At 47.0% G+C, this 24,815-nt stretch overlaps 1 protein-coding gene across 1 annotated transcript in view; it reads right to left on the bottom strand.

Moving 5' to 3' along the window:
- The window catches only part of LOC137341277 (ras-related protein Rab-37-like), a 229,476-nt gene that overhangs the window by 138,007 nt on the left and 66,654 nt on the right, over window positions 1-24,815 (bottom strand). The window contains exons 4-5 of the mRNA XM_068004383.1: window positions 6,290-6,356; window positions 3,577-3,629 (exon numbers count right to left, since the gene is read on the bottom strand). Of these exons, the coding sequence (XP_067860484.1) occupies window positions 3,577-3,629; window positions 6,290-6,356 (120 nt within the window). The remainder of the gene's footprint in view (window positions 1-3,576; window positions 3,630-6,289; window positions 6,357-24,815) is intronic.

The following is a 24,815-nucleotide window of genomic DNA, read 5'->3' as shown; positions in this document are numbered from 1 at the left end:
CTCAGTTCAGGTATCATCATTATAAATCTTTTTTGCACCTTCTCCAGTGCCTCAATATATTTTGTAATATGGAGACCAGAACTGTGAACAGTACTCCAAGTGTGGGCACAGTGCTCCAAGTGTGGGCACAGTGCTCCAAGTGTGGGCACAGTGCTCCAAGTGTGGGCACAGTGCTCCAAGTGTGGGCACAGTGCTCCAAGTGTGGGCACAGTGCTCCAAGTGTGGGCACAGTGCTCCAAGTGTGGGCACAGTGCTCCAAGTGTAGGAACAGTGCTCCAAGTGTAGGAACAGTGCTCCAAGTGTGGGCACAGTGCTCCAAGTGTAGGAACAGTGCTCCAAGTGTGGGCACAGTGCTCCAAGTGTGGGCACAGTGCTCCAAGTGTGGGCACAGTGCTCCAAGTGTGGGCACAGTGCTCCAAGTGTAGGAACAGTACTCCAAGTGTGGGCACAGTGCTCCAAGTGTGGGCACAGTGCTCCAAGTGTGGGCACAGTGCTCCAAGTGTAGGAACAGTACTCCAAGTGTGGGCACAGTGCTCCAAGTGTGGGCACAGTGCTCCAAGTGTAGGAACAGTGCTCCAAGTGTGGGCACAGTGCTCCAAGTGTAGGAACAGTACTCCAAGTGTGGGCACAGTGCTCCAAGTGTGGGCACAGTGCTCCAAGTGTGGGCACAGTGCTCCAAGTGTAGGAACAGTGCTCCAAGTGTAGGAACAGTGCTCCAAGTGTGGGCACAGTGCTCCAAGTGTGGGCACAGTGCTCCAAGTGTGGGCACAGTGCTCCAAGTGTAGGAACAGTGCTCCAAGTGTAGGAACAGTGCTCCAAGTGTGGGCACAGTGCTCCAAGTGTAGGAACAGTGCTCCAAGTGTAGGCACAGTGCTCCAAGTGTAGGAACAGTGCTCCAAGTGTGGGCACAGTGCTCCAAGTGTAGGAACAGTGCTCCAAGTGTAGGAACAGTGCTCCAAGTGTAGGAACAGTGCTCCAAGTGTGGGCACAGTGCTCCAAGTGTGGGCATGGTACTCCAAGTGTGGGCACAGTGCTCCAAGTGTAGGAACAGTACTCCAAGTGTGGGCACAGTGCTCCAAGTGTAGGAACAGTACTCCAAGTGTGGGCATGGTACTCCAAGTGTGGGCACAGTGCTCCAAGTGTGGGCACAGTGCTCCAAGTGTGGGCATAGTGCTCCAAGTGTGGGCATAGTGCTCCAAGTTTGGGCATGGTACTCCAAGTGTGGTCACAGTGCTCCAAGTGTGGGCACAGTGCTCCAAGTGTGGGCACAGTGCTCCAAGTGTGGGCATGGTACTCCAAGTGTGGGCACAGTGCTCCAAGTGTAGGAACAGTGCTCCAAGTGTAGGAACAGTGCTCTAAGTGTGGGCACAGTGCTCCAAGTGTGGGCACAGTGCTCCAAGTGTAGGAACAGTGCTCCAAGTATGGGCACAGTGCTCCAAGTGTAGGAACAGTGCTCCAAGTGTGATATCTGATGGGCACACTGTCTGCTCTAGTCCTTCCCCTCTCACTATAGGAACAGGAGGAAGCCATTCAGCCCCTTGAGCCTGTTCCCCTATTCAGTTAGATCATGATTGATCTGAACCTCAACTCCATCTACCCGCAAAAATCTACTGATTTCAGTCTTGAAAGCTCCAATTGACCCCCAGCATCCACAGCCTTCTGAGGGAGAGAGTTCCAGATTTCCACTACTCTTTGTGTGAAAAAGTACTTCCTGATTTCTCTCCTGAACGGCCTAGCTCCAATTTTAAGATTATGCACCTTGTTCTGGACTCCCCCACCAGAGGAAATAGTTTCTCTTTATTTACCCTATAGAATCTTTTTATCATTTTAAACACCTCGAGTAGATCACCCCTCAATTTTCTAAATTCAAGGGAATACAAGCCAAGTTTATGCAGCCTGTCCTCCTCATAATTTAACCCTCTTAACCCTGGTATCATTCTGGTGAATCTCCTCTACATCCCCTCCATATCCTTCCTGAGGTGCGGTGCCCAAAAGTGTTGATGGGAAGTGGCTCTCATCGGCTGGCATGAATGGGAGGCTGTGTGAGCTGCTGTACCTGGAGAAGGGCCTGTGACTAATGGCATATTTGTGAAGGGGGATGATGGGACCAGGCATTGGCCATGGATAGTCATCAAGAGAAGGCCTCCTGTATAAAAGTGGCACAATTTCCTTTTGTAGCCCGAGCTACCACAAGGAGTAGTTGAGGTGAATAGCATAGATGTATTTAAGGGGAAGCTCGATAAACACATGGGGGAGAAAGGAATAGAATGATATCCTGATAGGGTTAGATGAAATAGGGTGGGAGCATGCTCACATGGGGTATAAAAACCAGCACAGACCAGTTGGGCCGAATGGCCTGTTTCTGTGCTGTAAAATCTATGTAGCTGGCAATGAGCTGTCCTCCACATCTCTTCTGCCATCTATTGCTCTTCTTGCTGATCCCTTTCCTGAGGAGGGCCCTTAATAAAGTAGTGCTGTACAGATTGGGGCTCACGTTCCCCGGCTGTTGAGAGCCTATGTTGCAGGAACCCCCCAAATCAATCGAAGACACCCGAAGCTTGCCTTCAACATGCCGACCTTGCTCAATTATTCCCCTGGGGGCATGACTGGGCCTCGTCGTTGTATAGTGCTTGACTGGTGCTCTGGGAAAGTGCACAGGTACCGAGGCTGCAGGGGATAGCCTTGATGTTCTAGAAGCCACCCGGAGACGTGCCTTAAAGACTGCGGGCACAGCAGACTGACTCAACGTGAAGGCAGCTGCCAGGGAAGCCAGCGTTTATCGGCACGCGGTGCCAACCAGCTGGAGATTGAAAGAGAGCGAGCAATCGTCTCCTGTTGATTTGGGCTATGGGATGGGATGATGGAGTATGTCGGCCATGCGGATACAGACTCTGGTTCCTTGTACTTGGGAAATCTCGCCTCTCTGTAAAATGGAAGAGCCCCGTATAGCGTCCCACTCCTGTAACGCTAGGCTGACACTTCAGTGCAGTACTGAGGGAGTGCTGCACTGTTGGAGGTGCCGTCTTTCGGATGAGATGTTAAACTGAGGCCCATCTGCCCTCTCAGATGGACGTAAAAGATCCCAGGGCCACTGTTCAAAGAAGAACAGGGGGGCTATTGGATGGGAGTCGGACAAGGATAACCCGGTGTCCTGGCCAATATTTATTACTCAACCAACATCACTAAAACAGATTATCTGGTCATTTATTTCATTGCTGTTTGTGAGATCTTGCTGTGCGCAAATTGGCTGCCGCATTTCCTACATTCCAACAGTGACTACACTTCAAAAGTACTTCTCTGGCTGTAAAGCGCTTTGGGATATCCAAAGGTCATTAAAGTGGGACTTGAACCCACAACCTTCTACCCCAGAGCAGGGAGTGCTACCCACTGAGTCACAGTAGGCAGCTAGTTAGAGCGGGAGAGGGTGCGATGTGTCTTGAACATGGTGAGGAGACTGGGCACTGACATAAGAATGGTAAAATGGATTGTTTTATCGCAGTATCAACACGGGGTCTGTCCACCGTTTGAATTCCCCAAATCTACTGTCTCAGAGTCATGAAATTAAGAGCATCTTACCCTAATGTTGTCAAACGATGACTTGTTCGTGATGTCATACAGCAGCAGGAGCGCTAGAAAGAGAGAGGGACGGTTTAAAACCCAAGCAGTGGTCACGTTCGGAGTCCAATCACCAGCCTTCACACCATGTGCCTGCAATACATTGCCCCCCTTCCCAGATCAACTGACCAAGTCTTCGTGAATTCGAGTTGGAATTGCTCACTGACCTACATTGGGTCTCCGTCCAGCAATGCCTCAAATTTAAAATTCTCATCCTTGTGTTCAAATCCCTCCATGGCTCCACCCCTCCCTATCTCTCTAACCTCCTTCAGCCCTACAGCCCTCCGAGATCTCAGTGCTGCTCCAACTCTGGCCTCTTGTGTATCCCCCAATTCTTTCACCCCACCATTGGTAGCCGTGCCTTTAGCTGCCTCGGCCCCTAAGCTCTGGAATTCCCTCCCTTAATCTCTCCGCCTCTCTCCTCCTTTAAGGAACTCCTTGAAACCTTCCTCTTTGACCAAGCTTTTGCTCACCTGTCCTGATATCTCCTTGTATCAGGCTCGGTATTAAATTTTGACTGATTAAGCTCCTGTGAAGCGCCTTGGGACGTTTTACGATGGTAAAGGCACTGTACAAATTGTTGTTGTGACTATCTGGAAGAGGCAGATTAAACTCTTGCCTTTTTAGGTCGGAATCGAGTCAAGGAGCTCTGTTGGATTGAGGCAGTGAGTAGTTGGGCCTTTGAGACCAAGCCAGTTCCAGGTTGCATCGCTGGTCTGTGCTGAGTCAGCCGATTTCAACCATGGTCTCCATAATGGGACGACAATTGGCTTCCATCCGGGGTAGGGAGTCAAAAAAAGATAATCCACCAGGGTACCAGGCTGATCACCAGCCAATGACCTCTGTCTGGAAAATGTAGGTGTGGAGGTCAGGTGAGGGCAGAATCAGGATGTGATGCTCCTACTGTCAAGTAGTTGATTGGCATGGATTGTCTATGATGACACATGAACAACGGGCACTTACGTTTGGTACCATGGGGTGACCAGTGCTCGGGGAATCGTACCCAGAAATCAGTCAATGCCTTAGGAGAGGAGGAGAAAAAGACAAAAGTGATGGAAAACGGAGGGTGTAAACTACCTGAATCAGGCCTATCCTCAATCAAATTAAATTTGAATTAGCTGGCATGTCTTCCCTGGATTTGTATTCAGTATCCAAAAATTCTTGACTGCCTCTGTGGAGAAGCTTGGAGCAGGTCCTACTGAAAATCTTTGAGAGAGGCCTGAAGACATTCCGGTTCCTGGTTAAGGTGAGGGGAAGTCTGGAGTCATTGTCCAGGGCCTGTAGCAAACCTGGCTGGTGTGGGAAGCCTGGAGCTATTGCCCAGGACTGGTGAGGAAGCCTGGAATGGTTGCTCAGGGCCTATGTTTAGGCCTGGAATAGTTGCTCGGGGCTGATGCTTGGGCCCAGAATAGTTGCTCAGGACCGATGTTTAGGCCCGGAATGGGTGCTCAAGGCTGATGTTTAGGCCTGAAATGGGTGCTCAGAGCCAGTGTTTAGGCCTGGAATGGGTGCTCAGAGCCTGTGTTTAGGCCCGGAATGGGTGCTCAGGGCCTGTGTTTAGGCCTGGAATGGGTGCTCAGAGCCTATGTTTAGGCCTGGAATGGGTGCTCAGGGCCTATGTTTAGGCCCGGAATGGGTGCTCATAGCCTATGTTTAGGCCTGGGATGGGTGCTCAGGGCTTATGTTTAGGCCTGGAATGGGTGTTCAGAGCCTGTGTTTAGACCTGGAATGGGTGCTCAGGGCCTATGTTTAGGCCTGGAATGGGTGCTCAGGGCCTATGTTTAGGCCTGGGATGGGTGCTCAGGGCTTATGTTTAGGCCTGGAATGGGTGTTCAGAGCCTGTGTTTAGACCTGGAATGGGTGCTCAGGGCCTATGTTTAGGCCCGGAATGGGTGCTCATAGCCTATGTTTAGGCCTGGGATGGGTGCTCAGGGCTTATGTTTAGGCCTGGAATGGGTGCTCAGGGCTGATGTTTAGGCCTGGAATGGGTGTTCAGGGCCAATGTTTAGGCCTGGAATGGGTGTTCAGGGCCAATGTTTAGGCCTGGAATGGGTGCTCAGGGCCAATGTTTAGGCCTGGAATGGGTGCTCAGGGCCAATGTTTAGGCCTGGAATGGGTACTCAGGGCTGATGTTTAGGCCTGGAATGGGTGCTCAGGGCCTATGTTTAGGCCTGGAATGGGTGCTCAGGGCCTATGTTTAGGCCTGGAATGGGTGCTCAGGGCCTATGTTTAGGCCTGGAATGGGTGCTCAGGGCCTATGTTTAGGCCTGGAATGGGTGCTGAGGGCTAGGATGGAGGCCTGGAATAGTTGCTGAGGCCAATGTTGAATACTGGAGCCGTTATTCTTGTATATATTATACCAAACCATCATGTTGTATTTACATTTTTTTCTACCTCATTAAAACAAGGAGAATTTAATGAGCTTTCCTTCGCTGCGCCCTTGCAATGCGTGGTTGCTTTCTCCTGCTCCACAGCTCACATTCCCAGCATCTGACGAGCCTGAGAGTTCAGTACTCAGCTTTAAAACTGAAATCAATTGCTTAACAAGTGAAGTTAATGGGAGCCCTGGGGACTGAGTCTGGATCAGTGCCAACAGAGGCAGAGAGACAGTGAGAACTCAGGGCCTGGCCCAGGCTGATTGATCATTGCTTCATTACCATAGCAGCAGCCCTACCTTGTGCGTCTCTGTAATAGGCGTGGGTGACACTGCGGAATCGTTCCTGCCCGGCCGTGTCCCAGATCTGGAAATAGGAACAAAGCAGAGTTTTGCATCTCTTTATTTTATTTACTTGTCATTCAACCTTTGCTTAGAATAATGATGAGGAACCGCGCAACGCAAGGGAAACGCATGCTCGGCAGGTACTGGGAACTAATCCAGGGGACAGCAGGATAGGAGTCACTATAACAGAGTTGGGATCTGGGGAATGTGTCACTGTATCTGTGTGACCCCATGTCCCCTCCTCCCCTACCCGGGCAATACTGCTCCCTCTCGCAGAGTCCAACTCGTGTTGGAGTCCTTCACAAATATGGACCATGTGTCTGTAAATCATATCCACTTACACATGTGTGAGGCCTGAAAACATCCAGGATCCTGGTTAGGGCACGGGGAAGTCTGGAATCATTGTCCAGAGCCTGTAGCGAACCCTGGAAGGGTTATTGCCCATCTCCAATTGTCCTGAGGGCCATTAAGAGTCAACCACACAGTGTGGGACTGAAGCCACATGCAGGCCTGACCGAGTAGGACTGGCAGCTTCTCTTTCCTGAAGGACATTAGTGAACCAGTTGGTCTGGATTCAATTTGAATCAGGCGAAAAAGTGGAGTTGAGGTCGAAGATCAGCCATGATCTTATTGAATGGCGGAGCAGGCTCGAGGGGCCGTGTGGCCTACTCCTGCTCCTATTTCTTATCTTCTTATGTTCTCGAAGGGTTCGGGGGGTTTATATATAGAATAACAGATACCCGGGAGTGAGTTACAGGCTGGAATCTAATCGAGGGGTTCGGGTGGTTTATATATAGAATAACAGATACCCGGAGTGAGTTACAGGCTGGAATCTAATCGAGGGGTTTGGGGGGTTTATATATAGAATAACAGATACCCGGGAGTGAGTTACAGGCTGGAATCTAATCGAGAGGTTCGGGTGGTTTATATATAGAATAACGGATACCCAGGAGTGAGTTACAGGCTGGAATCTAATCGAGAGGTTCGGGTGGTTTATATATAGAATAACGGATACCCGGGAGTGAGTTACAGGCTGGAATCTAATCGAGAGGTTCGGGTGGTTTATATATTAAATAACAGATACCCAGGAGTGAGTTACAGGCTGGAATCTAATCGAGAGGTTCGGGTGGTTTATATATAGAATAACAGATACCTGGGAGTGAGTTACAGATTGGAATCTAATTGAGGGGTTCGGGGGGTTTATATATAGAATAATGTATACCCGGGAATGAGTTACAGACTGGAATCTAATCGAGGGGTTCGGGTGGTTTATATATAGAATCACAGATACCCGGGAGTGAGTTACAGACTGGAATCTAATCGAGGGGTTCGGGTGGTTTATATATAGAATAACAGATACCCGGGAGTGAGTTACAGACTGGAATCTAATCGAGGGGTTCGGGTGGTTTATATATAGAATAATAGATACTCGGGAGTGAGTTACAGACTGGAATCTAATCGAGGGGTTCGGGTGGTTTATATATAGAATAATAGATACCCGGGAGTGAGTTACAGACTGGAATCTAATCGAGGGGTTCGTGTGGTTTATATATAGAATAACAGATTCCCGGGTGTGAGTTTGTTTCAGTTCCTAACTATGTTAAATTAGAAAATGTTTATTCTGAAAACTTATTTAATCATTTATACGGTGTTTGTTTACAGTTTAATTGTATAATTAAACAAAATGCTTAACTAAATTAACGTACAAAATTGAAAATAAATAAAGACAGTGCTGATTCTGTGCGAGTGATTTGTTGGGTGAATAAGTTGCATTATGAATGTAATGTAATATTTTTGTGAATTACCTTTTGGCAATAGCAGATGAATCTTATAATGTGGCACTAGTTGCTGCAGACACCTATCTCACTCGATAGTGGGTTGGGAGTAACACTGCTACTGCCAGTCGGTACTAGTTTTGTGTTGTTTGGCACATTCAGACAAGAAAGTGGGTTGAGACTATTTGAGCTCACTTCGAGTAACTTACTGCATCAACTGCAGCCAGCAGAGTCAGATTCTTTATGGCCCCTTCCCAATTGGAATGCTTTCTCATCCCAAAACCATAACACTTACCAAAGGATATTTTGAAAGAATATTGTCCTTTGATACTTTTTTGTGCAAAATTTATTTCCCATTACAGAAGCTCACTAAAAATAGAATTTGGAGCAAATGGAATGGGAGTTAAATTGTTTATCTTAAAATATCTATAAAACCAGACAGCTCTTCTGCCTATCAGTTCAATTTCCTGTTTATTTTGAGAACACCAGATGTATTACACTATTTTGAAAATATAGTGTTACACTATTTTACCGACTTAACTCTTGGACTGCCAACAGATCCAGGGAAAATATGTATCCCTGGGCAGGTCGTCCTTAAAAAAAAGTTTTCAGTTCGTACTGGCTTTTCTTTAAATTGAGAAACCGAGGGAAATGGCTAAGGCCTGTAGGGCAGGACATCACCAGGGCTGGAAAGGGGTAAAACAGAAGAGAGAAATGATAAAGTGATGACTAGATTTTTGCAAACCCAAACGTAGCATCACCTAAAGAGTGCAGGAAGAAGGAAGGATTGAGAGGATTGAGAGGATTGAGGACTTCCCCATTCAAGGTCAGGCAAGAATGATTTAGAATAGAAGACAGTGGGATGAATCTTGATTTCTGTACAGTGGAATTGTAGGGAAGAGCGAGTGTGCTGGGATGATGCTTTTGGGTCTTAGAAAGAAGAGATGAAAGTTCAGAGGAGAGTGGCCATGGGAGTTTTGATTAAACTAGAGAAAGTTTTGAAACATTGTGATGGGGACAGAGGTTTTGGTGGCTGGTGAGAGAGAAACCACTGATCAAATTACAACTCCTTCATTCTATCCTGTCCAGGAGTGTGCAAAAAAATCCTCCCCAGATTTGGGAACAGAATTCATATCTTGGACAGGCTTGAGATTTATAGAGTTAATAATTGCTGAGGGGGAACAAAGTGTTGACCTGATAGAGGTCTTTAAGATGATGATGGAGTTTGATAGGGTGGACGTAGAGAAAATGTTTCCACGATGGGGAGGGAGGGGGGGGGGGGGGGAGTCCAGAACTAAAGGTCATAAATATAAAACAGTCGCTAATAAATCCGATAGGGAATTCAGGAGAAACGTCTTTACCCAAAGAGTGGTAAGAATGTGGAACGCACTAGCACATGGAGTAATTGAGGCAAATAGCATAGATGCATTTAAGGGGAAGCCAGATAAACACATGAGGGAGAAAGGGATAGAAGGGTATCCTGATAGGGTTAGATGAAGTAGGGAGGGAGGAGGCTCATGTGGCGCATAAACGCTGGCATAGAACGGTTGGGCCGAATGGCCTGTTTCTGTGCTGTAGTTTTGTTGTAACGATGTCACTCGATGTTTGTAATGAAAAAGGAAACTGAGTTTCTTTGAGGCTGCTTTATCAATAGAGGAGATGCAGCAGTTCCATTTGAGGTCAGAGTGGATAGTGAGGTATAAAATGTTGATATAGGATTATGAAGGACTAACAATAGAGGCATCAAAGATAAGAGCTGCTGGTTAAATTTCTCAAAGGTGTGAAGAAATTGTGACTTTCAAGAAGGAGGAGGTAGTAGAGAAATTGGATAGGATAAAAATAGATAGAGAGGAGGTACTTAAAAGATTGACAGCGCTCAAAGTAGAAATGCCAACCTGGTCCAGATGGGATACATCCTAGGTTACTGAGGGAAGTAAGGGTGGAAATTGTGGAGGCTCTGGCCATAATCTTCCAATCCTCCTTAAATATGGGGACGTGCCAGAGGACTGGAGGACTGCAAATGTTACACCCCAGTTCTAAAAAGGGGAGAGGGATAAACCCAGCAATTACAGGCCAGTCAGCCTAACGTCGGTGGTGGGGAAACTTTTAGAGACAATAATCCGGGACAAAATTAATTGGCACTTGGAAAAATATGGATTAACAAATGAAAGCCAGCACGGATTTGTTAAAGGCAAATGGTGCTTGACTAACTTGATTGAGCTCTTCAATGAAGTAAAGGAAAGGGTTAATGAGGGTAGTGCGGTTGATGTGTATATGGACTTTCAAAAGGCGTCTGATAAAGTACCACATAATGGACTTGTTAGCAAAATTGAAGCCCATGGGATTAAAGGGACAGTTGCTGCGTGGATACAAAATTGGCTCAAGGGACAGAAAGCAGAGCGTAGTGGTGAACGGTTGTTTTTATAGACTGGAGGGAAGTATACCGCGGTGTCCCCCAGGGGTCGGTTTGGGACCACTGCTCTTTTTGATACATACATTGACCTGGACTTGAGTATACAGGGCATAGTTTCAAATTTTGCAGATGGCACTAAACTCAGAAATGTAGTAGTGAAAAGGATAGTAACAGACTTTAGGAGGACATGGACAGACTGGTGAAACAGGCAGATACACGGAATTTAATGCAGAGAAGTGTGAAGTGATGGTACAATTTTAAAGGAGATGCAGGAACAGAGAGACCTGGGGGTATATGTATACAAGTCTTTGAAGGTGGCAGGACAAGTTGCGAAGGCTGTTAAAAAGGCATACAGGACCCTTGGCTTTATAAATAGGGGCATAGAGTACAAAAGCAAGGAAATTATGCTAAACCTTTATAAAACATTGGTTAGGCCCCAGCTTGAGTATTGTGGCCAATTCTGGGCACCGCACTTTAAGAAGGATGTCAAAGCCTTAGAGAGGGTGCAGAGGAGATTTACTCGAATGGTACCAGGGATGAGGGACTTCAGTTATGTGGAGAGACTGGAGAAGCTGGGATTGTTCTCCTTAGATCAGAGAAGGTTAAGGGGAGATTTGAGAAGGTTAAGGGTAGAGGTGTTCAAAATCATGAAGGGTTTTGATGGAGTAAATGAGGAGAAACTATTCCCAGTGGCAGAAGGGTCGGTAACCAGAGGACACAGATTTAAGGTAATTGGTAAAAGAGCCAGAGGGGAGATGAGGAAGCATTTTTTTATGCAGCGAGTTGTTATGATCTGGAATTCACTGCCTGAAAGGGCGGTGAAAGCAGATTCAATAATAACTTTCAAAAGGGAATTGGATAAATACTTGAAGGGGAAAAATTTACAGGGCTATGGGGATGAAGCAGGGGAATGGGACTAATTGGATAGCTCTTTCAAAGAGCCGGCACAGGCATGAAGGGCTGAATGGCCTCCTTCTGTGCTGTAACACACTATGATACTAATAACAGATACCCGGGAGTGAGTTACAGGCTGGAATCTAATCGAGGGGTTCGGGTGGTTTATATATAGAATAACGGATACCCAGGAGTGAGTTACAGACTGGAATCTAATCGAGGGGTTCGGGTGGTTTATATATAGAATAATGGATACCCAGGAGTGAGTTACAGAGTGGAATCTAATCGAGGGGTTCGGGGGGTTTATATATAGAATAACAGATACTCAGGAGTGAGTTACAGACTGGAATCTAATCGAAGGGTTCGGGTGGTTTATGTAAAGAATAACAGATACCCAGGAGTGAGTTACAGGCTGGAATCTAATCGAGGGGTTCGGGGGGTTTATATACAGAATAACAGATACCCGGGAGTGAGTTACAGGCTGGAATCTAATCGAGGGGTTCGGGTGGTTTATATATAGAATAACAGATACCCAGGAGTGAGTTACAGACTGGAATCTAATCGAGGGGTTCGGGTGGTTTATATATAGAATAACGGATACCCAGGAGTGAGTTACAGACTGGAATCTAATCGAGGGGTTCGGGTGGTTTATATATAGAATAACAGATACTCAGGAGTGAGTTACAGGCTGGAATCTAATCGAGGGGTTCGGGGGGTTTATATATAGAATAACAGATACTCAGGAGTGAGTTACAGACTGGAATCTAATCGAGGGGTTCGGGGGGTTTATATATAGAACAACAGATACCCAGGAGTGAGTTACAGACTGGAATCTAATCGAGGGGTTCGGGTGGTTTATATATAGAATAACGGATACCCAGGAGTGAGTTACAGACTGGAATCTAATCGAGGGGTTCGGGTGGTTTATATATAGAATAATAAATACTCAGGAGTGAGTTACAGACTGGAATCTAATCGAGGGGTTCGGGGGGTTTATATATAGAATAACAGATACCCAGGAGTGAGTTACAGACTGGAATCTAATCGAGGGGTTCGGGGGGTTTATATATAGAATAACAGATACTCAGGAGTGAGTTACAGACTGGAATCTAATCGAGGGGTTCGGGGGGTTTATATATAGAATAACAGATACTCAGGAGTGAGTTACAGACTGGAATCTAATCGAGGGGTTCGGGTGGTTTATATATAGAATAACAGATACCCAGGAGTGAGTTACAGGCTGGAATCTAATCGAGGGGTTCGGGTGGTTTTTCTATAGAATAACGGATACCCAGGAGTGAGTTACAGACTGGAATCTAATCGAGGGGTTCGGGGGGTTTATGTAAAGAATAACAGATACCCAGGAGTGAGTTACAGGCTGGAATCTAATCGAGGGGTTCGGGGGGTTTATGTAAAGAATAACGGATACCCAGGAGTGAGTTACAGACTGGAATCTAATCGAGGGGTTCGGGGGGTTTATGTAAAGAATAACAGATACCCAGGAGTGAGTTACAGGCTGGAATCTAATCGAGGGGTTTGGGGGGTTTATATATAGAATAACGGATACCCGGGAGTGAGTTACAGGCTGGAATCTAATCGAGGGGCTCGGGGGGTTTATATATAGAATAACGGATACCCGGGAGTGAGTTACAGGCTGGAATCTAATCGAGGGGCTCGGGTGGTTTATATATAGAATAACAGATACCCGGGAGTGAGTTACAGGCTGGAATCTAATCGAGGGGTTCGGGTGGTTTATATATAGAATAACAGATACCCGGGAGTGAGTTATAGGCTGGAATCTAATCGAGGGGTTCGGGGGGTTTATATTTCGAATAACGGATACCCGGGAGTGAGTTACAGGCTGGAATCTAATCGAGGGGCTCGGGTGGTTTATATATAGAATAACAGATACCCAGGAGTGAGTTACAGGCTGGAATCTAATCGAGGGGTTCGGGTGGTTTATATATAGAATAACAGATACTCAGGAGTGAGTTACAGGCTGGAATCTAATCGAGGGGTTCGGGTGGTTTATATATAGAATAACAGATACCCAGGAGTGAGTTACAGGCTGGAATCTAATCGAGGGGTTCGGGTGGTTTATATATAGAATAACAGATACCCAGGAGTGAGTTACAGGCTGGAGTCTAATCGAGGGGTTCGGGGGGTTTATATATACAATAACAGATACCCAGGAGTGAGTTACAGACTGGAATCTAATCGAGGGGTTCGGGTGGTTTATATATAGAATAACAGATACCCAGGAGTGAGTTACAGGCTGGAATCTAATCGAGGGGTTTGGGTGGTTTATATATAGAATAACAGATACCCGGGAGTGAGTTACAGGCTGGAATCTAATCGAGGGGTTTGGGTGGTTTATATATAGAATAACAGATACCCGGGAGTGAGTTACAGGCTGGAATCTAATCGAGGGGCTCGGGTGGTTTATATATAGAATAACAGATATCCGGGAGTGAGTTACAGGCTGGAATCTAATCGAGGGGTTCGGGGGGTTTATATATACAATAACAGATACCCAGGAGTGAGTTACAGACTGGAATCTAATCGAGGGGTTCGGGTGGTTTATATATAGAATAACAGATACCCAGGAGTGAGTTACAGGCTGGAATCTAATCGAGGGGTTCGGGTGGTTTATATATAGAATAACAGATACCCAGGAGTGAGTTACAGACTGGAATCTAATCGAGGGGCTTGGATATCTGGGCCCTCAGAGCCTGTACCATTAACCAGGGTAGCCTCCGCTCAGCACACACGTACACTCACACTCTCACGCACTCACACGCGCACATACACTCACAGCCACACACTCGCAGCCGCACACTCACAGAGGCACACTCAGACACACACTCACAGACGCACACTCAGAGACACACGCTCCGCCACACACTCGCGGACACACTCTCGCTGACACACACTCACATACGCACATATACTCGCAGACACACACTCAGACACTCACTCAGAGATACACACTCACTGCCACACGCTCGCAGACACACACTCAGACACACACTCACAGATACACACTCACAGACACACACTTACAGACATACTAAAAGATACACACTCAGGCACACACTCACAGACACACACTCAGATACACACTCAGACACACATTCACAGATACACACTCACAGACACACACTCACAGATACACACTCACAGACACGCACTCACAGATACACACTCACAGACACACACTCAGACACACACTCACAGATACACACTCACAGACACACACTCAGATACACACTCAGACACACATTCACAGATACACACTCACAGACACACACTCAGACACACACTCATAGCTACACACTCACAGACACACACTCACAGACACATTCACAGATACACACTCAGACACACACTAAGACACGCACTCACAGATACACACTCACAGACACACTCACAGACACACATTCACAGATACACACTCACAGACACACACTCAGAACACACTCACAGACACGCACTCACAGATACACACTCACAGACACACACTCAGACACACACTCACAGATACACACTCACAGACACACACTCAGATACACACTCAGACACACATTCACAGATACACACTCACAGACACACACTCAGACACACACTCATAGCTACACACTCACAGACACACACTCACAGACACATTCACAGATACACACTCAGACACACACTAAGACACGCACTCACAGATACACACTCACAGACACACACTCAGACACACATTCACAGATACACACTCACAGACACACACTCAGAACACACTCACAGACACACACTCAGATACACACTCAGATACACACTCACAGACACACACTCAGACACACACTCACAGATACACACTCAGACACACACTCACAGATACACACTCACAGACACACACTCAGACACACACTCACAGACACACACTCAGATACACACTCACAGATACACACTCACAGACACACACTCACAGATACACACTCACAGGTACACACTCAGACACACACACACACTCAGACACACACTCTCAGATACACTCACAGACACACACTCAGACACACACTCACAGATTCACACTCAGACACACACTCAGACACACACAGATACACACTCAGACACACACTCACAGACACACACTCACAGATACACACTCAGACGCACACTCACAGATACACACTCACAGACACACACTCAAAACACACTCACAGACACACACTCAGACACACACTCACAAATACACACTCACAAATACACACTCTCAGATACACACTCACAGACACATTCACAGATACACACACAGACACACACTCAGGCACACACTCACATATACACACTCAGACACACACTCACAGATACACACTCACAGACACACTCACAGACACACACTCACAGATACACACTCAGACGCACACTCACAGATACACACTCACAGACACACACTCAAAACACACTAACAGACACACTCAGATACACACTCACATATACACACTCACAGACACACACTCAGACACACACTCACAGACACACACTCAGACACACACTCACAGATACACACTCAAACACACACTCTCAGATACACACTCACAGACACACACTCACAGACACACTCAGATACACACACTCAGGCGCATACTCACGGATACACACTCACAGATACAAACTCAGACACACATCACAGACACACACTCACAGACACACACTCACAGATACACACTCAGAAACACACTCAGACACACACTTACAGACACACACTGACAGATACAGACTCACAGATACACACTCAGACACACACTCACAGATACACACTCAGACACACACTCACAGATACACACTCAGACACACACTCACAGACACACACTCAGACACACACACACACTCAGACACACACTCACAGACACACACTCTCAGACACACACTCAGACACACACACACACTCAGACATACACTCACAGACATACACTCTCAGACACACAGAAAGGCACCAAATCTGCTTCTTCCCTGATCTCTCCACTTTGTCACCTCCCTCCCTCCTTTCAAAAATGTCCTCAGATCCTTCTCTTGGACCAGTCTCCCTGACCTTCTCCACTTTCCATCCTCCCTTCCTTTCTGTGTTTACTGCTTCTCCTGGTTGGTTAAATGTGATGTGAGGTGCTGGAGAAATGCAGCCATTAACAGTATCATGCAGCGCAGAGGAGATCATTTGGAAACAGTCACTCCCTATTTACTCTATCAAAATCCAACATAATTTTGGAAATTACCATTGCGTGATGATTGTACAGAGGTTGCCAACAGCACAGTCTGTCTCCGACTATACAGGGGCAAAAAACACAATCACGATTTCACAACTAGTTGTATCCTGATGGAAACCCTTCACTGTTGTCATGTGATGCATGTAACTTGTGAGTAAGAAATAAGAACATAAGAACATAAGAAATAGTAGCAGGAGTAGGCCATCCAGCCCCTCGAGCCTGTTCCGTCATTCAATCAGATCATGGCTGATCTTCGACCTCAACTCCACTTTCCTGCCCAATCCCCATATCCCTTGATTCCCCTAGAGTCCAAAAATCTACCTATCTCAGTCTTGAATATACTCAATGACTCAGCATCCACAGCCCTCTGGGGTAGTGAATTCCAAAGTTTCACAACCCTCTGAGTGAAGAAATTTCTCCTCATCTCTGTCTTAAATGGCCGACCCCTTATCCTGTGACTATGACCCCCAGTTCTAGACTCTCCAGCCAGAGGAAACAACCTCTCAGCATCTACCCTGTCAAGCCACCTCAGAATCTTATGTTTCAATGAGATCACCTCTCATTCTTCTAAACTGCAGAGAGTATAGGCCCATTCTACTCAACCTCTCCTCTCATCCCAGGAATCAATCTAGTGAACCTTCATTGCACCCCCATCTAAGGAAAGTATATCCTTCCTTAGATAAGGAGACCACAACTGTACACAGTACTCCAGGTGTGATCTCACCAAAGCCCTGTACAATTGTAGTAAAACCTCCTTACTCTTGTGCTCCAACCCCCTTGCAATAAAGGCCAACATGCCATTTGCCTTCCTAATTGCCTGCTCTACTTGTATGCTAACTTTCTGTGTTTCTTGTACGAGGACACCCAAGTCTCTCTGGACACCAACATTTAATAGTTTCTCACCATTTAAAAAATATTCTGTTTTTCTATTCTTCCTAACAAAGTGAATAACCTCACATATCCCCACATTATACTCCATCTGCCACCTTCTTGCCCACTCACTTAACCTGTCAATATCCCTTTGCAGACTCTTTGTGTCCTCCTCACAGCTTACTTTCCCACCTAGCTTTGTATCGTCAGCAAACTTGGAAACATCACACTCGGTCCCTTCATCTAAGTCATTAATATAGATTGTAAATAGCTGAGGCCCAAGCACCGATCCTTGCGGCACCCCACTAGTTACAGCCTGCCAACCTGAAAATGACCCATTTATCCCTACTCTCTGTTTTCTGTCCGTTAACCAATCCTCTATTCATGCTAATATATTACCCCCAACCCCATGAGCCCTTATCTTGTGTAACAACCTTTTAAGTGGAATCTTATCGAATGTCTTGTGAAAATCCAAATAGACGACATTCACTGGTCCCCCTTTATCTACGCTGCTAGTTACATCCTCAAAAAACTCTAATAAATTTGTCAAACACGATTTCTCTTTCATAAAACCATGCTGACCCTGCCTAATCATAATATGATGTTCCAAATGCCCTGTTACCATTTCGTTAATAATAGATTCCAGCACTTTTCCCGACGACTGATGTCAGGCTAACGGGCCTGTAGTTCCCTCCTAATAGTAGCTATTCCATTGGACAGAGCATTAATCATGAAATAATAGGAGCTTGTAACAAAGGTAATGCAGTAATCATGATTTTGCTTTCCCTTCTTTCTTGAATAGTAAGGTTACATTTGCTACCTTCCAATTCACTGGGACCATTCTAGAATCTAGGGGATTTCGAAAGATCAAAACCTGTGCATCCACTATCTCTGCAGCCACCCCTAAAAACCCTAGGATATAGACCATCAGGTCCAGGGGATTTATCGGATTTTAGTCCCATTACTTTCTCAAGTACTTTTTCTCTACTGATATTAATTACTTTAATTTCCTCACTCTCATTAACCCCTTGGTTCCTCACTATTTCTCGTCTTCTACTGTGAAGACAGATACAAAATATTTATTTAACGTCTCTGCCATTTCCTTATTCCCCATTATAATTTCTCCTGTCTCTGCCTCGAAGGGACCCATGTTTACTTTCGCTCAAGAAGGTGGCAGATGGAGTATAATGTGGGGAAGTGTGAGGTTATTCACTATATACTTGTGGAAGCTCTTACAATCCAATTTTATATTTCTTGCCAGTTTATTCTCATATTCTATTTTCTACCTTTTCATCAATTTTTTGGTCGTCCTTTGCTGGCTTCTAAAACTTTCCAATCCTCAGGCTTACTAAAATTCTTGGGTACGGTAGCATAGTGGTTATGTTACTGGACTAGTAAGCCAGAAGGCCTGGACTAAAATCCAGAGTCATGAGTTCAAATCCTGCCACGGCAGCCGGCGAATTTAAATTCAATTAATTAAATAAAAATCTGGAATTAAAATACTAGTATCAGTAATGATGGCCATGAAACTACCGGATTGTCGTAAAAACCCATCTGGTTCACTAATGTCCTTTAGGGAAGGAAACCTGCTGTCCTTACCTGGTCTGGCCAAAATGTGACTCCAGACCCACAGCAATGTGGTCGATTCTTAATTGCCCTCTGAAATGGCCGAGCAAGCCACTCAGTTGTAAAATCTCGCTACGAAAAGTCATAATAAGAATAAAACCGGACGGACCACTAGGCACCGGACACGACAACGGCAAAACACCAACCCCAGACGACCCTGCAAGGTCCTCCTTACTAACATCTGGGGACTTGTGCCAAAATTGGGAGAGCTGTCCCACAGACCAGTCAAGCAACAGCCTGACATAGCCATACTCACAGAATCATACTTTTCAGCCAACGTCCCAGACTCTTCCATCACCATCCCTGGGTATGTCCTGTCCCACCGGCAGGACAGACCCACCAGAGGTGGCGGTACAGTGATATACAGTCAGGAGGGAGTGGCCCTGGGAGTCCTCAACATTGACTCTGGACCCCATGAAATCTCATGGCATCAGGTCAAACATGGGCAAGGAAACCTCCTGCTGATTACCACCTACCGTCCTCCCTCAGCTGATGAATCAGTCCTCCTCCATGTTGAGCACCACTTGGAGGAAGCACTGAGGGTAGCAAGGGCACAAAATGTACTCTGGGTGGGGGACTTCAATGTCCGTCACCAAGAGTGGCTCAGGAGCACCACTACTGACCGAGCTGGCTGAGTTCTGAAGGACATAGCTGCTAGACTGGGCCTGCGGCAGGTGGTGAGCGAACCAACACGAGGGAAAAACTTACTTGACCTCGTCCTCACCAATCTACCTGTCGCAAATGCATCTGTCCATGACAGTATTGGTAGGAGTGACCACCGCACAGTCCTCGTGGAGATGAAGTCCCGTCTTCGCACTGAGGACACCATCCAACGTGTTGTGTGGCACTACCACCGTGCTAAATGGGATAGATTCAGAACAGATCTAGCAGCTCAAAACTGGGCATCCATGAGGCACTGTGGGCCATCAGCAGCAGCAGAATTGTATTCCACCACAATCTGTAACCTCATGGCCCGGCATATTCCTCACTCTACCATTACCAACAAGCCAGGGGATCAACCCTGGTTCAATGAGGAGTGTAGAAGAGCATGCCAGGAGCAGCACCAGGCGTACCTAAAAATGAGGTGACAACCTGGTGAAGCTACAACTCAGGACTACATGCATGCTATAGACAGAGCTAAGCGATTCCACAACCAACGGATCAGATCAAAGCTCTGCAGTCCTGCCACATCCAGTCGTGAATGGTGGTGGACAATTAAACAACTAACGGGAGGAGGAGGCTCTGCAAACATCCCCATCCTCAATGATGGCGGAGTCCAGCAAGTGAGTGCAAAAGACAAGGCTGAAGCGTTTGCAACCATCTTCAGCCAGAAGTGCCGAGTGGATGATCCATCTCGGCCTCCTCCCGATATCCCCACCATCACAGAAGCCAGTCTTCGGCCAATTCGATTCACTCCACGTGATATCAAGAAACGGCTGAGTGCACTGGATACAGCAAAGGCTATGGGCCCCGACAACATCCCAGCTGTAGTGCTGAAGACTTGTGCTCCAGAACTAGCTGCGCCTCTAGCCAAACTGTTCCAGTACAGCTACAACACTGGCATCTACCCGACAATGTGGAAAATTGCCCAGGTATGTCCTGTCCACAAAAAGCAGGACAAATCCAATCCGGCCAATTACCGCCCCATCAGTCTACTCTCAATCATCAGCAAAGTGATGGAAGTTGTCATCGACAGTGCTATCAAGCGGCACTTACTCACCAATAACCTGCTCACCGATGCTCAGTTTGGGTTCCGCCAGGACCACTCGGCTCCAGACCTCATTACAGCGTTGGTCCAAACATGGACAAAAGAGCTGAATTCCAGAGGTGAGGTGAGAGTGACTGCTCTTGACATCAAGGCAGCATTTGACCGAGTGTGGCACCTAGGAGCCCTAGTAAAATTGAAGTCAATGGGAATCAGGGGGAAAACTCTCCTAGCACAAAGGAAGATGGTAGTGGTTGTTGGAGGCCAATCATCTCAGCCCCAGGACATTGCTGCAGGAGTTCCTCAGGGCAGTGTCCTAGGCCCAACCATCTTCAGCTGCTTCATCAATGACCTTCCCTCCATCATAAGGTCAGAAATGGGGATGTTCGCTGATGACTGCACAGTGTTCAGTTCCATTCGCAACCCCTCAAATAATGAAGCAGTCCGAGCCCGCATGCAGCAAGACCTGGACAACATCCAGGCTTGGGCTCATAAGTGGCAAGTAACATTCGCGCCAGATAAGTGCCAGGCAAGGACCATCTCCAACAAGAGAGAGTCTAACCACCTCCCCTTGACATTCAACGGCATTACCATCACCGAATCCCCCACCATCAACATCCTGGGGGTCACCATTGACCAGAAACTTAACTGGACCAGCCATATAAATACTGTGGCTATGAGAGCAGGTCAGAGGCTGGGTATTCGGCAGCGAGTGACTCACCTCCTGACTCCCCAAAGCCTTTCCACCATCTACAAGGCACAGGTCAGGAGTGTGATGGAATACTCTCCACTTGCTTGGATGAATGCAGCTCCAACAACACTCAAGAAGCTCGACACCATCCAAGATAAAGCAGCCCGCTTGATTGGCACCCCATCCACCACACTAAACATTCACTCCCTTCACCACCGGCGCACTGTGGCTGCTGTGTGTACCATCCACAGGATGCACTGCAGCAACTCGTCAAGGCTTCTTCGACAGCACTTCCCAAACCCGCAACCTCTACCACCTAGAAGGACAAGAGCAGCAGGCACATGGGAACAACACCACCTGCACATTCCCCTCCAAGTCACACACCATCCCGACTTGGAAATATATCGCCGTTCCTTCATTGTCGCTGGGTCAAAATCCTGGAACTCCCTTCCTAACAGCACTGTGGGAGAACCGTCACCACACGGACTGCAGCGGTTCAAGAAGGCGGCTCACCACCACCTTCTCGAGGGCAATTAGGGATGGGCAATAAATGCCGGCCTCGCCAGCGACGCCCACATCCCGTGAACGAATAAAATAAAACGTTATAGGCCTTTTCTTTCAATCTAATACTATCCTTAACTTCTTTAGTTAGCCACAGGTGGATCACTTTTCCTGTGCAGTTGTTATTTCTCAATGGAATGTATATTTGTTGAGAATATTGAAATATTTCTTTAAATGTTTGCCATTGCTTTTCAACCATCAAACCCTTTAATTTAATTTCCCAATTTACCTTAGCTAACTCACTCCTCATACCTATGGAATTGGCTTTATTTAAGTTTAAGACAATAGTTTCGGACGTAAGTACGTCACTCTCAAACTCAATGTGAAATTCTATCATATTATGATCGCTCTTCCCCAGAGGATCCTTTACTGTGAGATTACTAATTAACCCTGTCTCATTACACAATACAAGATCAAAAATAGCCTGTTCCCTGGTTGGTTCCATGATGTATTGCTGTAGGAAACTGTCTCGAATGCATTCGATGAACTCGTCCTCCAAACTACCTTTACCAATTTGATTTGCCCAGTCTACAGTGAAGATTAAAGTTCCCCACGATTACTGCATTACCTTTGGTACAAGCTCCTATTATTTCATGATTAATCCTCTGTCCAACGGTATAGCTACTATTAGGGGGCCTATTTTTTTTTATTCGGATGGGCGTCGCTGGTGTTCCTGCTGCTCTTGTCCTTCTAGGTGGTAGAGGTTGCGGGTTTGGGAGGTGCTGTTGAATAAGCCTTGGCGAGTTGCTGCAGTGCATCCTGTGGATGGTACACACTGCAGCCACTGTGCGCCGGTGGTGAAGGGAGTGAATGTTTAGGGTGGCGGATGGGGTGCCAATCAAGCAGGCTGCTTTGTCCTGGATTGTGTCGAGCTTCTTGAGTGTTGTTGGAGCTGCACTCATCCAGGCAAGTGGAGAGTATTCCATCACGCTCCTGACTTGTGCCTTGTAGATGGTGGAAAGGCTTTGGGGAGTCAGGAGATGAGTCAAACGCAAAGAATATCCAGCCTCTGACCTGCTGCTGTAGCCACAGTATTTATGTGGCTGATCCAGTTAAGTTTCTGGTCAATGGTGACCCCCAGGATGTTGACGGTGGGGGATTCGGTGATGGTAATGCCGTTGAATGTCAAGGGGAGGTGGTTAGACTCTCTCTTGTTGGAGATGGTCATTGCCTGGCACTTGTCTGGCGCGAATGTTACTTGCCACTTATCAGTCCAAGCCTGGATGTTGTCCAGGTCTCGCTGCATGTGGGCACGGATTGCTTCATTATCTGAGGGGTTGCGAATGGAACTGAACACTGTGCAATCATCAGTGAACATCCCCATTTCTGACCTTATGATGGAGGGAAAGCCATTGATGAAGCAGTGAAGATGGTCGGGCCTAGGACACTGCCCTGAGGAACTCCTGCAACAATGGCCTGGGGCTGAGATGATTGGCCTCCAACAACCACTAACATCTTCCTTTGTGCTAGGTTTGACTCCAACCACTGGAGAGTTTTCCCCCTGATTCCCATTGACTTCAATTTTACTCGGGCTCCTTTGTGCCACACTCGGTCAAATGTTGCCTTGATGTCAAGGGCAGTCACTCTCACCTCACCTCTGGAATTCAGCTCTTTTGTCCATGTTTGGACCAAGGCTGTAATGAGGTCTGGAGCCGAGTGGTCCTGGAGGAACCCAAACTGAGCATCGGTGAGCAGGTTATTGGTGAGTAAGTGCCGCTTGATAGCACTGTCGACGACACCTTCCATCACTTTGCTGATGATTGAGAGTAGACTGATGGGGCGGTAATTGGCCGGATTGGATTTGTCCTGCTTTTTGTGGACAGGACATACCTGGGCAATTTTCCACATTGTCGGTTAGATGCCAGTGTTGTAGCTGTACTGGAACAGTTTGGCTAGAGGTGCGGCTAGTTCTGGAGCACAAGTCTTTAGCACTACAGCCGGGATGTTGTCAGGGCCCATAGCCTTTGCTGTATCCAGTGCACTCAGCCGTTTCTTGATATCACGTGGAGTGAATCGAATTGACTGACGACCGACTTCTGGGATGGTGGGGATATCGGGAGGAGGCTGAGATAGATCATCCACTCGGCACTTCTGGCTGAAGATGGTTGCAAACGCTTCAGCCTTGTCTTTTGCACTCACGTGTTGGGCCCTGCCATCATTGAGGATGGGGATGTTTACAGAGCCTCCTCCTCCCATTAGTTGTTTAATTGTCCACCACCATTCACGACTGGATGTAGCAGGACTGCAGAGCTTTGATCTGATCCGTTGGTTGTGGAATCGCTTAGCTCTGTCTATAGCATGTTGCTTCCACTGTTTAGCATGCATGTAGTCCTGTGTTGTAGCTTCACCAGGTTGGCACCTCATTTTTAGGTATGCCTGGTGCTGCTCCTGGCATGCTCTTCTACACTCCTCATTGAACCAGGGTTGATCCCTTGGCTTGTTGGTAATGGTAGAGTGAGGAATATGCCGGGCCATGAGGTTACAGATTGTCCTGGAATACAATTCGGCTGCTGCTGATGGCCCACAACGCCTCGTGGATGTCCAGTTTTGAGCTGCCAGATCAGTTCTGAATCTATCCCATTTAGCACGGTGATAGTGCCACACAACACGTTGGATGCTGTCCTCAGTGCGAGGACGGGACTTCGTCTCCACGAGGACTGTGCGGTGGTCACTCCTACCAATACTGTCAATGGACAG

Source organism: Heptranchias perlo, chromosome 23 (assembly GCF_035084215.1).
Source record: "Heptranchias perlo isolate sHepPer1 chromosome 23, sHepPer1.hap1, whole genome shotgun sequence".
Taxonomy (NCBI): Eukaryota; Metazoa; Chordata; class Chondrichthyes; order Hexanchiformes; family Hexanchidae; genus Heptranchias; species Heptranchias perlo.
This window is presented reverse-complemented; position numbering and strand designations above follow the sequence as displayed.